Raw genomic sequence first — 16,139 nt, forward strand, 5'->3', positions numbered from 1 at the left:
ATATTTTAGCCTTACTCTTCTTCAAAAAATCAAAATTCATTAAATTTTCCAAAATCAACAATTTTACAAATCATGACGTAATTTATGAACGTCACCTACAGGGATCGTTTTATAACTTGTGAATAGTCCATATTTAAAATATAAGCCAAATTGACGTATACAAGTTAAAAATAATCTGCAAAAAAAAAAATACCGATTTTGGCAACATAAAATTCACCTCGTGTTACCAAAATCGGTAAAAAACTGTATAAATATATAATCCAAATAATTTTCAATCCGAGGTACGAAAGTTTGATAATAAGCCAGACTTTGACACCAGGGATTGTCTTTCAACCAATTTAATTATTTTTCGCTATGTGACAAACCAATAGTAATCTCTAATCGCACATAAAAATAAGCAGAATTTACAGTGGGCGTAAGCGTTTAGTAGTGATGAAGGAAAACGACATAGGCATGGTATACAAATTACGTTACGCTAAAATCGTTGATTTCAGACTCCCCCCCCCCCTTCCCCCCTTGTAACGCTTTTTGTATGAAAACCAAAAATATTGTGTATGGCTCGTAACGCTAAGCTAGACTCCCCCTCCCCCTATAGCGTTACGTAATTTGTGTACGATGCCATATATGTGTATACACTATACAAAGGACACGGGATATACCACAATAGATCAAATATTAGTCGCAGCGGTGATGCATCGAACAGAGAAAAAAGCGTCTAAATAGGAGATCCGACAGCATTTCACTCAACTGACGAAGAATCTCTTCTGATTTGATAAACGCTTTGATTGACTGAACATGATTGGAACCAAAAATTACTCAAAGGATTTGTTGATACTGTCCAAATAAATAAGACTGGTTTTTCTGGCATCGCTTGGAAAACAGTTGATTTATGTTTTTATTGAGTTTTGTCATACATAGATATTTGCAGTTTTAACATTGTCGTCGTCGAAAGCATTCCATTGGAGAGTAGCGGGAAAATACATCATACCAACTTTAAACGTATATGCAACTCATCTACCAAAGTGGAATGGCTTAACCCAAATCTTTGATCTTTTCGATCGATCTTGCCATACAACAGTGAAGAAAAAGGACAGTTATTTAAGTATTCTGCAATGCCGATCTTCTTTCCAGTCTCTTTCGTGCTATTCAAAACCATCAAATATGTATATAAGTCGTTTTTGCTGTCGTTGATTTAGGTTGAAGCAGCGAAAGTTACATAAAAACAATCACAGCAGTAAAACCAATTCGATAACGGTTTCCTCCATTCCCGTCTTCATGTAACCGATCAGCGCCCGTGGAGCTGATTTGATGGATAGATACTTGATCTACGTTGTGTTTATCTCATTGAACATCATCGCATCTTCGGACGCTAGGTGTGAAACTTTACAACACATGAACATAGGGTAGCAGTGTTGGATCATGTTTATGCACTTTCTCAGTCGATGAGTAATCGCAAACATTTGTATCACTTTTGCCAATAGGTAGCGGAGTGTGCTTTCTTACCAGAACAATATTTCGCCGAATTGCATTTTAGTCTGCACTATGTTATACCATTTTTTTCCATATTTTAATTGCTTTGCCTCACCTTTCTATTTATTTCTACTTGTCATACTATGACGATCCATTCTCCTCCCTATAATCGTGACGATGGTCCATAAGGGCCCGTCCATAAACTACGTTGACTCTAGGATGGGTGGATCATTAGTCTGTCTACTGTTCATACAAAAATGCATATGGACGAAAGTGTACGACGAAAGCGATACCCTAGTTGAACGGTGGCATGATATGTTTGAATAAAACACCTTTCTATGGACCAGGTAGGCAAAGCCACGAAATTTTCTTTCGATTCCGGTTTTTCGTGTTTGCAATTAAGGTTTTCTGGTAATTTTATCAGCCATGTATTTCTAAGAAGATTGAATAACAAATAGAAGTGCATGGCTACTATAGCCTATGCTGTCCATGGTAAGTGGCATCTTACCCCATGACAGATGACCTTTTTGCACCACTTCTGTTATAAGAATTCTATGAAAATGCATTGGAATCGTAAATGTTTCCGTTGAAGTATCCATCAAACTTTGTTTAGTTGCTATTAACACCAGGGATGCAAGATGATTTTTTGAAAAATCTGTATCGCTATTTCCAAAAATCTGTATCCCATACAAAATTTGAGTGAAAAATCTGTATCTCATATAAAAATAAAATAGCTCCTCTAGCTGAAAATTCTGTATCTATATATATCAAAATGAGTTTGAAGTTCCTTTGACGCAACAAAACTCAAGAACCGATGAACCGATCAGCTCGACTCTTGAACGGTTCGGTTCGTATTCATGGTGGCTGTGTTTATGTGTACAAAAAGTTACGAAAACCAACTAGAAAAGTAAAAAAAAATAATAAAGTACTCGAAATGAAACCAATCTAGAGTGCGGTGCTATTTTTCTCAACTGTTGACAAACCACCAAAAGACGGCAAGACAAAGTTTGCCGGGACAACTAGTTTCATATAAAACGAAATCTGTACGGATGCCTAAAAATCTGTATAAATCTGTAGATAAATCTGTATATATGGCATCCCTGATTAACACACATTGAATGCCTTACAAATGAGACAAAATAACATTCAAAACGACGAAAGCATGGAAAATGTCATCTCACCCCACCTTACCCTACATATTGCTCGGTATATGAACAAGTAGAATAGTCAAAAATAAGTCTACATACACTCCCGTTCAAAAATTTGGGGTCACCCCATCAAAACCATGTCATTTTTAAAGACCCATATCTCCGCCAATTTGCGTCCGATTTCAAAATCCTTGGTTTCATTCAAAAGATAATAAGTCAAAGTAACTTTGAACATGGTTTCCGTGAAACTTTTTCAAAAATATTTGTATGTAAACTTAACCCAAAGTAGCCAAATTTTCTAAAAAACTGATGACAAACATGAGATGAGAGAATTACTTAATAGGAAAGTCACATCAGCAAAGATTTACATATGCAAATGCTATCCATGGGGTCATGTCTAGCATTTAATATGCATGGCAATGACTGGTTCTTACCTAGTAGGGGTACTACAAGACCACACGGACAATTCGATTAAAGGCTTAATTGGGAATATGTAATATATTTTATGCAATTCAGTATCATAATTTATATTTTATAAAACCCATTTTGGTATCATAATGGCCAATTTTTCCGAACTTGTTCATTATGCAACTGAAATGAGTTGCATAATGTAAAAATAGTTGTATAATGTTCATAATGCAACTCATTTGAGTTGCATTATGAACATTATGCAACTTAAATGGGTTGCATTATGAAAAAATCATTGCATAAAATTTTGTATGGAACTCGTTGCAAAACTCGATTTTTTCAGCACTCTTCGTATTCATCAAACTCGGCAAGCCTCGTTGGGTAAATGTACGACTCGTGCTGAAAAAATCAACTTTTTGCAACTCGTTACATAAATAACTATTCCAGAACCGAAGGGACATTTTTTCCGGGGTGGGTCCGTTTGTTATAATTGACAAAAAACAATCGGGCGGTTTCTATGACTTGCTTGGCATTTTGTGGATTTTTTTTACTTTAGAAGGTATGCGATTCACTATTGAGCCTTAAAATTATTTTGCATCTGAATAGCATTGATATTGTCAAGTCTGTACCAACACCCTAATCCCACACCAAAATACTTTTTTCCTATCCCATGACGTTTATGTGGTCAGCAAAGACTATTCCGCCATTACCCCTCCTTACCATCGGCTTTGGACTGACTTGCGCTCTCATTCCCACCAAATGCCGCAAAATGAAAATGAAAATTTTGAAATGTGGTGAAATGTGTTAATTTAACATAACATTTTTTATATAAAAATCGTTGAATACGTTAAATTGAAGACATCAAACGTAAATTTAGTTATTTATCTTTGAAATGAGTCAAAAAGAATTAAAATTGAACTATAGATGATTAAGATCCAACCAGATCACTTTTCCATGTTTCACGAAAGTGACCCCAAACTTTTGGCTGAAACATCATATTGAGCGGTGACCCCAAACTTTTGGTCGATACCATCAAGAGTTAATTTGCTTAACAACTTTTTTCCTAGATTTTTTAGCCAAGTTCTGCGAAAAGCAGTTGAAAGCTAATAGAAAATAGGTTATATTACCGCTCTCATTTAAAAATTGGGTCGACCCAATTTTCAGCGACAGTGCCGTGAGTTTATATTCATTTTTTAGAAAATTTGGTAACTTTGGGTTAAGTTTACACACAAAGGTTTTTGAAAAAGTTTCACCTTAACCATGTTCAAAGTTACTTTAACTTATTATCTTTCGAATGAGACCTAGGATTCTGAAATCGGACGCAAATTGATGGATGACATGTTTTTGAGAGGGTGACCCCAAACTTTTGATCGGGAGTGTAGTTTATGGACAGCGCCTAATGCGCATGTGAGGCATGATAAGTCCCACCATTTTCACCGTAAATTCAACACGAATTGTTCTATAAAGTGTATCGAAAATTAACTGTAAAAGTTCAAAATGCTCTATTTCGAAGCATGGTTGATCTTCTTATTTCGGTTCTTCTATCAAATCTTCACAATATAGTTAAGTTTAGAACAGCTTGAAGAAATTTTGAAAACGTTTAGTACTAAGGACTGTATCGTTAATTATGAGTACACCTGAAAATTGCTGTGTTTGAAAATGTTTTATTTATGTGTAAATTAAATTCAATTATATTGTTTATTGACCATCAGAAAACCCCATGACATCATTGTATATTAAATTTTTCGTGGATCTTGTCACCTCTCGCATTTTCTTCTTGGTGTTCTTCATAAGGTTTTTGATCGATATGGACCAGTAGGTCTGTGCCAAAATAAGGGAGAAAAGGTTTTGGACAACCGTTCCGACGATGATTTTGCTTGGGTCGACCCAGTTTTTCTTGAATTTGGTGACGTCCTCTGCTCCTCTTTCATTTTTCTGTAGTTTCCTTTTCATCAAAGTTAAGTAACTATTTCTCAACGGGCCTTTTCATTGCCTTTTCCACAAATTGAACATTGTTTTCTTCATACCAGTCAAAAGTGTCACGCGCATAGTGGCAGGATGCCAAATCCAGCCTAAATTATGTAGGACCCACACATTTTCCCAATTTTTTTCGCAAAAAAAACGATTTCTCCTTATTCGGAACATCCGTGCCACGCTTCACAGTGAAAAACTGTGCCCCTGGAAGTGCCTTGTAGTCCACTTTCACATACGTTGCATCATCCATGATTATGCACATGTTGTTTCTTCTCAAAACATCGTCGTTCAGTTTCCAAGCCCGAGTTTTCACATAATCCGTCAGAATTTGACTGCGTTTTGGACATTTCTGATTTGGGTCTTCAGGGAATTATGCTCCTTGGCGCGCTGAACCATAACAACAGTCGTTCCACACTTTTTTGTGCAATCTCTGATGGATATTAGCGTGAGACACAAAAAGACATTTTACTCCTGTACACTTTTTGAGTTCTATTTTGGCCCCATATCAACTGTGCAAAATTTCAGATCGATCGGAGAAACAATATTTTAGCGCCAGCCATTTTAAGTTTTCATACGATTTAGTATGTCTTCGGAGGTCTGATTCCTAGTGAAGTTTTCTACAGTAATCATTCATCGACTTATTTTTAGGAATCTAGGGGTGACTCCTAGCGATTTTTCTTTGCAGGAGTAAAATTTCCCCATAGTAAATCGTATGAAAAACTAAGAATGGCGGGCGCTAAAATATAGTTTTTCCGATCGATCTGAAATTTTTCACAGTTGATATGGGATCAAAGTGGAACTCAAAAAGTATACAGGAGCTTGAGTTTTTCCATTTTTTGTATTTTCCCATATAAACCAGGCTAATGGATATCTCTTATTTTCCTTTGACGATTTTGCAAATTTTGCTGACTTTGACGCACCTGTTTTTTTGGCACGTCTCGGTGAGTCTTTCAGTGTGTTATGCATACCGAATCGTTTGATAGCATTTTGGACAAACAAACCCTAGCACATTCAACTTCTGCTATTTTTCTTAGCGATGATCATTTGTCATTGCAGTACCTGGTCACAATCGATTTTCGCTTCTCTTCCGTAAACCCTCGCATTGTTCCGCTTGAGGTAAAACTTTTACTTTTAATGTAAATTGTCGTTTGTTTACAACGTTGGCAACACATAGACACATAGCAGTTGTCAAAATGAGGCATAGTCTTTTTAATACAAAGCCTTAAAGGTGTACTCATAATTAACGATACAGTCCTTATTGAAAATATGGTTCACTGATTACACCACACAAAATAACAATCTATACAAAATGCTATTTGTTTTAATTATTTGTAACGGAAAAAAATGGTATGTAAATAAAAATCTGGAAAATAATAATTATTACTAGCAGTTGGAGAACTTAGGGAACCAAATAAAAAGTCCTCCACTGTGTTCTATATTTCTAAATATGATGCTTAGTATCTGGTTTTGAGTAAAAACTTGAAAAAATCGTCATAATATATAATTTTACATGAAAAAAATAAGTTTTAAGGCATGTTTTGGCAGTTTTTGGTGGAAAGTATAATAAAAATGACTACTTATACGAATAGTTTGTTGAGAATAAAGATAGGTATCAGAAATATCTATAAAACCACGCCAAAAATTTGAAATTGGTCGAGCGGTTTAAATCTATCGGGTCCTAAAGTTATTTTTTGTAAAAAGAAGAAAAAAATAAGTTTGTCGAAAAATCAGGAAAATTCCCTTACGCAATGTTCAGCCCCTTTCTGTTTGTAACTTTATGCTTGGAGATAAAAGTGATTTTTTATACAGATTCTATTTGAACAATTAGCTTATTAACTTATTAGGATGGGGCTTTTTTTTTTTCAAAATCTCTCTCTTATATGATTTCCCAAGTGAAAAGTGATCTAGTGGTCGAAATACGCTGTTTTGTAGACTTAAATGGTGATTCTTGACCAAGAAATTGCGATCAGGCTTGGAAAGCGCCAGTGTCAACACGAGTCGTCAAGCGATTTTTACAGAAGTGCCTCTCTCAATGTCATCGAATCAGGAGACGATGACCAAAAGTCTCTAACAATATTCGCTCATTTTTCGGTCATGACTGAGCGTGACATGGTTGTAAACAAGGCTATTACTAGCACATCGATGGACTTTGTTATTGTTTGAAACCTTGGAAATTTAATTTATTTTAATTTAATTTTAGTTTTATTTTATTCATGAATCATGAATTTATGTCCTCTCTATCTATTAAATAAACGACTAGCCTAAATTTACTTGAACCATGTGAAAATTTTAATTTCAAACCAATATGAAAGTTTTTATCATGACGCTTGATTATTGCGAAATGACATGACGAAGTGCGTGAGTACTCATTTCATTTCTAGAAAAGTTATGTTTGAAAATGTATGATTATTTTTTCTAATGTTTGTTTTAGCATAAATTTCACTTAAACCCTTTGCGCCACCCCTAAATATCCAACGAAATGAATCACCCAACATTTGGACTATGTGGTTCATGAACGGCCCCAAAATTTATCTCAAGTTCTAATTCGGATTTTTCTTGTTATTACTTACAGACCCAATCCAAAGGACCTACAATTTCCTCCGGAGTTCGAGCGGCAGCCGCAACCCTGAACGTTCCTCTAGAACGTCTCGAAATATCGAATAACAGTCCCAGTTCACCAAACCAGCTTTCGCCGGCTGAAAAATCTCACCGTTCGTCAACCATAGACTACGACAATATGCACATCGAGAATGGAATGTCACAAGGACAACAGGACATTCCTGCCTCGCCGAATAATAACTTTAGTCCTCAGGGTCACTACAAAGTTTCGGTAGGTTCAATGGGCAACAACTACCCTCAAGGTGGAAACATAATGCAACATGAAGAATCATCACCTACTCAAACATCACTCACCAAGCATTCACTTCTGCAATTTGCGATGCAACATTTCCGAAACGAGTAAGTACCTGTACTATTCAAATTATCATGACCTGCCCACAACACATGTCAGCCAGACGAACATCACAGATGTGATAATCTACAATGCGTTTCAAGCATTTCAGAAAGAACGAGGTAATCAGGAACTCATTCCTTCTTTATACAACGCACGTACCCTTTCGGGATAAAACTATGGAGTAATTTCACGCCATGAAAGTATCCCATAGAAAACTACAAGAGTTCAAAACATGTTTGAAATACTCAAATCCCTCTAGAGAAAAATAGGACAAAACACCATTTGCTCCTGGAGATTTGAAGTAAGCAGAGCGTTTAGTGCCCACTAAGTCAATTATATAGCTATAATTCTCTGGCGGAAGCTAAAGATCTGCAACTATACAAAAGACTGGTTTATCCGAAGATATTTTGAACTTGAATAGATCAGAGTTCCATTCAGGAATACCCGCACAGGTCCGCACAGACCGCAGAGGACAAGCTTCTTTCAAAGCAATAGTAATGGTATACCACAATGGAGGGCGTTGTAGGTAGAAAACCACAATGAAACTGTCTTGGAGTAGCAATGGAAGCGAGTTATCTATAAAATGTGGTCGCAACCAATTAGTACAGGTTCCGTAGTTTATTGAGCAGGCACGCCTGAATACGCAAATTTTGCGAAGGAACACTAAAAAGTGCAAAGAAGGTCAAATTTAGACTCCCCATCTGACACATGCCATTCAGTCAACTCATGACAAACTCTACTAATGCAGAGTTGGGTTAGGTGCAATTCTATGTTAAGTTATCCATGAACTGTACTATGTACCTAAGTAATCCATCAAACTGAAGCATCTCAATTAATGTTTGAGCTATTTCAGATGATGTAACCATCGTAGCAATACTGCCAAATATCAGCGAAAAGATGCTGAATACAAGAGCTTGCTTGAAGGCGTCCATAAGGAAAGGTTGAAATATACTAAGATATAGCATGCTCGAGGCACGACACTTCATTTAAAATGTGTTGAGAACCACTGGATTGGAAAGTCTCTCATGCTCTCGTCGTTCTACGTGCTCGCCGATAGCATTGTGATATGCCTTCGGCCGATGCAAAATCGCAGAGTATAATTTAGAAGAATTGTAACCGCCGTGTTGTACATACGTGTCGTCTTGTAAATGTAATTTTTAGTAAATAATAAAGTTATGTTTTAATGTGTTATTTCGCTACCCCTGGGAGTTTGAATAGACTCCTATGTCTTCCGGCCACCCGAACACCAGGACGTAACATAATGAAAGAAGCAAAACTGGGTTCACAAGGTAAACTAAGTTACCCTACGAGTTAACTTGTTGACTAAGTTCACTAAGTTAACTTGCGTAAGTTACCCTACGAAAATATACTTTTTGAAGTAGAGCCACTTGAGCTACTCACGCTTTTTACGCTGAAAATTGATCTGAGGTTTCCTAGCCTTAGCCACTACCCAAACTAGACAGGATTATACTCTTCACAATCACAGCACAAAAAGGGAACATCAACGACAAACCAAATCGGTGTCAATTGAAAAACGCCAATGGCGAAAACGCCTTAAGCGAACCCATATAAATGGTAATGTAAGCTAATTTACAACATTTGAATAATACCGCCCTTATTTAGCCTCAAATTTGATACTTAAGAAGGGCAACTGATTATCTCTGAGAATTTTTTTTTTTTCAAGAAAAACGCATGTAACTTTTGAACCGAAAGAGATAACGACCGTCTCCGCGCACAAGTGCTTCTTGGGCGAGTTTGATGAGAAGTTGAAACTGTAAAAGTTACAGTCGGAAAACCGGGTTTCCTTGAACCACCCTAAGCTAATTCAGAAAAATATCTCTAGATTGGCCAAGTTTAAATCTATACATAACAACTGTCTCGTATTGGCCTAGTGGTTAAAGCAATGGATCGTAGAAGAAGAAAAACTGTCTTCAGCTAACTTGCTTAAAATTGATAGATCTGCAACTTTGCCGAAGAACGTATATAGTTACCACCCTAATTTTCTTGTACATTGGAAAGAGAGCCTTATTATCAGGAACAACCTTGTAAAAGACCATATTCATCTCAAAAATCAGTTGAAGGCGCTGAATGCATCTTTCCTTGTAAATGTGATTCGTGGACCACTGAGCAGTGTTATAATTTTTTTCATACATTTTTTTTTTTTTGAAAAAATCGTTTCCGTTTGCAAAATAAAACCATTTTTTAATATAAACTGATCGTTCATGGATACCAAAAGGACCTCTAGAAACGGTTGTGTTTTGAGTTTGTGCATTCATTTGAGCCGTTGGACTGTAATCATAGTCACAGCAATCCTCTTTAATAAAAACACGTTTTGCAGAAATTGTTATAATTTTGTAATTAGTACTATTTTTTCATGTTCTCAAGCTGATTTAACACATTAATTATTGTACGTATGACGTAAAAAAAGAATTTAAAAAATATGGTTACACACTTTTACAAAATTTTCTTATTTTCCCGTACCTTAACATACATATATATTAGTGTTGGTCATCGGAACCGTTTTCTCGGATCAAAGCTTTTTTGGTTCCGTTTCGGGTCCTGAGTATCTGTGCAAAATTTGAGCACGATCGGTTGCGTCTACACTTTGCGCATTGCAATTGGAATCTGAAAGGGATTTTGTATGGTAAAACATATATTTTTGCATTTTTGTAATAAGTTGAAAAAGTTTGTCTGAAACTTTTTAACCGATACTATTATATGATAGCCTAGGATGTTCTGAAAAACTTTGTTGAAGACCGCAAAGCGATCCGATGCTTGTGAAAATAGTTATAACCAACGAACCGCATGCATGCTTTTATGTTTTAACATGTAAAGGAATAACAATAGCAACAAAATCATCCTGTTTCGCCAAGCAACGCCAACGCTTTAACTTTTTTCATAAGCATCAGATCACTTCGCGGTTTTCGACAAAGTTTTTCAGGACACCCTAGGCTATCTTTTCACTTTATCGGTTACATGGTTTTAGAAAAATTCGAGCTTGTTATGAGAGAAATGCAAAAAAGTGTATTTTCCCATGTAATCCCCATACAAACCTCAAATGCGATGCGCAAAACGTAGACATAACCGATCGTGCCCAAATTGTGCACACTTATTTGGGTCCTGAAATGGGCCCAAGCTTTAATCTGATGGGATACCATTGATTTTTTCATTTTTTCATATAAGCGATGACCCACTCTAATATATATCCTCTTAAAACAAGCGCATTGAGCGGAAAAAGCATTTTTTCCAATTTTGAAGAACTTTCTCTAACTTTGAACCAAACCACGAAAAAACCTAAGATGCCCTCCGCAAATTGTCATGTGGGTAGCTGTCTTATAAAATATATAAATAGGGTATGTGTGCCATCAGTAATCTCACGCTTTCATTTTCATCCTATTCTAAAACAAGTGATTACGGCACCGATTGATTCTGTTCTTTTTGTGTTCATGGTGCTTCAATCCTTTGTTATCGTAGGATGAAAATGGAAGCCACATGCTTAATAAAGGGACCAATACCCTAAATCAAACTGATTTAGAGTACTGGTGCTCAATTAGCATAGTGAACCCTTAAATCAAAAGGTTTTTGTTCTGTTTATTTTTTTTATTAGAAGAAAACTAGTGATATCAAGAAGAACGTAATCAATTAGCGTTGTAATTGCTTGTCAAGAAATAGGATTAATTTGCGGGAGCATGAAATTACTAATGGTATTGAGTGGTGCGCTAAAAATGATACACCGCGCGGCCTTTGTTATGTTTTAAACGCGCATTTGCACGAAATTCCACGCGGCAAATCCTTCTGGAAAGAAACGGCCGCAATGTTATCTCCCATAAGAATTAAGTAAACGGGATGTAAAAAACGCGGCTGTTCCTTTCCTCGGGGATTTGCCGCGTGTACTTTTGGGCAAATGCGCTAATAGTTATGCGTCCCTATCTTTTTTTAAAGCTAAAATGCAATCTTCTAGAGACAATGGAAGCTTGCGACACAATTTCTTAAATTTCGTTCGTAATCCCATATTTTTGAGCGCTTTGATTTGGAAAACTCAAATTTCACCAGGGGCTGAAAGTCTTTTTAATAAAATCAAAGCGGACCTGGTGTGATGTTAAGAACACTTGATTATCACGCCGAGGACTTGGGATCGAATCCCACTCCCGACAAACTTACAAAATGTGAGTTCTTCCTTCGGAAGGAAAGAAAAGTGTGGGTCCCGAGATGAACTAGCCTAGGGCTAAAAATCTCGTTAATACAGATAAAAAAAGTCAAATCAATCAAATCAAATTTCATCAATTGCCAAATGACTTTATTACTTGGATGTAGTGTAATCATAAATAATTTATGATTATTCATCAAAAAAGATTCAAGTTTGATAGTAAAACAATCAGGAAAGTATCTAAATTTTATGAAATAGAAAACATCTTTCTACCTTTCTTAACGAAAATTAATTTAACTATTAATCAATTCAGTTAAATTAACCCTCTACCGTCTACCCCCGTTGGTTTGAACGACACCCCATGCAAACCAACGGGGTTCATTTTTTAATTTGAACTTCTAGTGACTCTGTGGGCATCGAAAAACAAACTGATGGTAACCCTTTTTGCTGTTTTGTTTTAATTTTGCGTTCCGTTTCACCCCGTTCCATGAGCAGAATGGCGTTTGAACCATTTTTAGTTTGAACGATGTGCAGATTAGAGGGGATCAAATTAAAAAGTGTTCAGATTAGGTGAGGTCAAACCAACGAGGGTAGACGGTAATACCCAAATTTTTGATTTTGATCTAAGTATCATTTTTCGTCATCTAAAATCGATTTAAGCATGTTTTGGAAGATGATTCTTTTCAATTCTCGATTTCGTGAATTTCAGTTTTTGATTTTTCTAATTTTTATTTTTGAACATCCCCACACTTTTATATTTTTCCTGGAAGCCAATTTGGGGAACGGATTTTTTGAGATGAAAACATTTTGAGATTTTATGATTATTGTTGAAATATTATTATTTTAAATTTTTTTCACAGAGAATTTTTTTTCCGTGTTATTTTAAGGAAAATAATTTTAGAGTGTATTCGATTCCCTTAAACTATTAAACAAGGATAGAATGTTTTGGGAAAATTTTAAAATATGTTAATTGTAGCGATTCAATACAAAATAAACAATGACTTCTAAAAGGTGACTAAAACATCAATTTTTCAATGATTTTCAAAAAATGTAAATACGTTTTATAATACACCAAAAACCATTTTGAGATATACAAAACAGTCCTAAATATCTGCCAAAAATATAAAAAAATTGATTTTCCACGAAACAAAAAATACAAAAATGATCAAACTATACCCCGTCTAAAGGCGGGATTGGGTATTAGAGGGTTAAATATTATTTTCATCTTCAAAGTATTTGTTATAATCAATGTTAGATGGACCTGACAGATGATCATACATTCAAACATTTTTACGTTTTTTACTCTAAATCCATATTTGAATATAAACCTACGACTGAAAGTCGATTACATGCTTGCACTTTTTCTTGACCACTTCGTGTGCAATGACCCAGATAGACCTACTAATTTATACACAACACATAAATATGAAATACAGTCTCACAAAAACACTAATTAATTTTCAGCGGTGAAGACTTCAAGAGAAACGACAACCGATCGAGCGCACGCAATCCTCTGGCAGACATGGTGAAATGGCAGGGCCATCCTCTACGCTTACCACTTCTACGTTTACCGCCTGATTTAGCCCCGCTGGCAATCGAATGCTTCGATTGCATCCTTCGCTACTGTGGAGACCTTGTACCAGATCCCGAACTTACAGAAGTCAAATGCGTTTACACCGTACTAATGGTATGCTATACGTTAATGGGGGTTATATTAGTATGGACTATATCGTTTTTTTTTTGTTTGACAGCATTGTCACAAACATTTAACCCTGAGGGATGAGGTCTACTGCCAGCTCATCAAACAAACAACAGCCAACCGTTCAGCGTGTCCAGAATCGGCTCAACGTGCTTGGCGGTTACTCAGCATCCTGGCGGCATATTTCGGCTGCTCTGATGCACTTCGTCCGTACTTGATTGAGCACCTCACGTCTGCGGCGTCAGACCGTCGCCGAGCTTGTCACGGAACTGCTGCTGTCTGTCTTACCAACTTGAGGAAAACTGCGCGTTGCGGAGGCAGGAAGAATGTACCAAGCGTCGAGGAGGTCACAGCGGTATCGGCTGGACGGTATGTATATCAATTACTATGAAAAAAAAACACATGTTATTCTTACCTTTTCTACTTCTTTGAGAAACGCAATAATTATGAAAGAAATGAAACTCGCTTTCCATTTTGAAGGTAGTAGCTTCAATTGCTCTTGCTACTTTACTTTCTAAAGGTACTACTTTACTCATTAGTTGAACTAATGTTGTGAGAAAAACTCTGCATAGATTCCATTGTGCATCATTTTAAACTTTTGAATCACTGATTTGGACATCCTGTTAGGGATAAACATCTTGAAATCCCGCTTCAACAGTGCATCAGAACTTCAGACGCACAAATCTCAAGAAGCGAGCTTCAAACAACATTGCATTCTATTATTCTGTTCTTGCTCACATGTAATAAGCCTAAAATAAGAAGATCAGGTGCGCTGGTTTTGTTAACGAAGAGATTTGTGCGCTCGAAATCGTGAGTAGGTACCTAGTCGACCATTGTGGCGGACATTTTGAAATTCTAACAAGTCTGTCCTTAATAGTGGCGTTCATTCTTTTTTTGCAATAACAAAAGATATTTTCTAGAATGTTATTGTTTCCATCACTATCATGGTGCTTCGCGGTAGTTGGTAGGAACGACCACGTGTTCCATCATGCTAAGTAGACATGAAATTTGAATCAAGCAAACCGTGCTCTAACCGGCACAGTTTTTCAAGCTCTTACCTTGGAAACTCAGTTTATTGATCAAACAATTGCATTGTCATTCATAATTCAACACAAATGAGTTGCATTATTAACCATAATGCAACTGTTTGGTATAGCGGGAAAAGCAGGCCGTTGTGATTTTTTTAATTCCTGTTCGGGTCTGTCACTGCGACCAGTTTATAGATCTATTGTGACATTTCCCGTATCATTAGTTTAGCAGCGTTTCTCAAACTATGGGTCGCGACCCACTGGTGGGTCGCGGGCTGATTTTTGGTGGGTCGCGGAGTCAATATTTTAAAAAATGTGGTAATTAACCTAGGTGCAATGATGTTCCTAGCCATTTTCGAATTTACAAATACTCCCTTGGAGAATTGGCAGTTATAATTTCTAGAAATTCGGTTACTTTTCAAAAGTCTTAGTCTGGCGCATATTGAATATTAAAGCTACTGTCTGAGTTCTGAAAACGATTGTGAATCTATGAGTTTTCAATCAGAAGGTTTAAAATTAGGGTAAAAACTTAGTTTTTATTTGTGTGAGTTTTGCTGATTGCATTTCAGTTGAATTTACTCGCTAAGTTCCGCAGCTAAAATCTGAGAGTTAAAATATAAAAAAATATTAAAAATCTGCAAAAAATACCAAATTTTACCATACCATTACCAAACTTCAGAAAATCCAAACTTCGGTGAAATTCTGCTAAATATCAATAATCTGAACTTTTACGGAAATCAGAACAACTGATAAGTGATTTCAATGAAAATATAAATAAAATAAGTACACGGGGGTGAATCTTCATCGCGAAAAGAACCGCTCGTTTGATTGCTGGACACTAGCGAACCTGGTGGTGGAAAGCAAGCTTTTTTGTACAGCGAGCATAGGGCGGGAGCGAGGCACGCTTTGATGATTTTCTCTCGGAAGAATTCATTCCAATCTAGTTTTCAAAGTGAAAATTTTACGACTTCTACCTCGAAACTTCAAATTTATTCGAAGATACACATCTGTTCTGTGATAAGTATGTATAAAGGATGTGACTTAAAGCTTCAAGAGGATTCATCTGACCATCCAGCAGTATTTACTATAATTCTAAAAAAATGCATAGTACATATTTCCAACCTTATTTTTTATGTCAAAGTAGATTTTGAAGTTCAATTTGCAAAAAATGACGTATTTATGGAAATATGTGCTGGTGGGTCGCCAAATTCCACAAAAATCAAAGGTGGGTCGCAAGCTGAAAAAGTTTGAGAACCCCTGGTTTAGTGCATGTCGCATTACTCCATTGCCATTGAAGGGCAATAAAGTATCG

General features: G+C 36.3%; 1 protein-coding gene across 1 annotated transcript in view; it reads left to right on the forward strand.

The window, feature by feature from the left end:
- LOC109414978 (unconventional myosin-XV) overlaps positions 1-16,139 on the forward strand; it is a 98,351-nt gene that overhangs the window by 77,029 nt on the left and 5,183 nt on the right. Inside the window, exons 7-9 of the mRNA XM_062851933.1 lie at positions 7,573-7,958; positions 13,565-13,787; positions 13,852-14,168. Of these exons, the coding sequence (XP_062707917.1) occupies positions 7,573-7,958; positions 13,565-13,787; positions 13,852-14,168 (926 nt within the window). The remainder of the gene's footprint in view (positions 1-7,572; positions 7,959-13,564; positions 13,788-13,851; positions 14,169-16,139) is intronic.

This window comes from Aedes albopictus, chromosome 2 (assembly GCF_035046485.1).
Source record: "Aedes albopictus strain Foshan chromosome 2, AalbF5, whole genome shotgun sequence".
Lineage (NCBI taxonomy): Eukaryota > Metazoa > Arthropoda > Insecta > Diptera > Culicidae > Aedes > Aedes albopictus.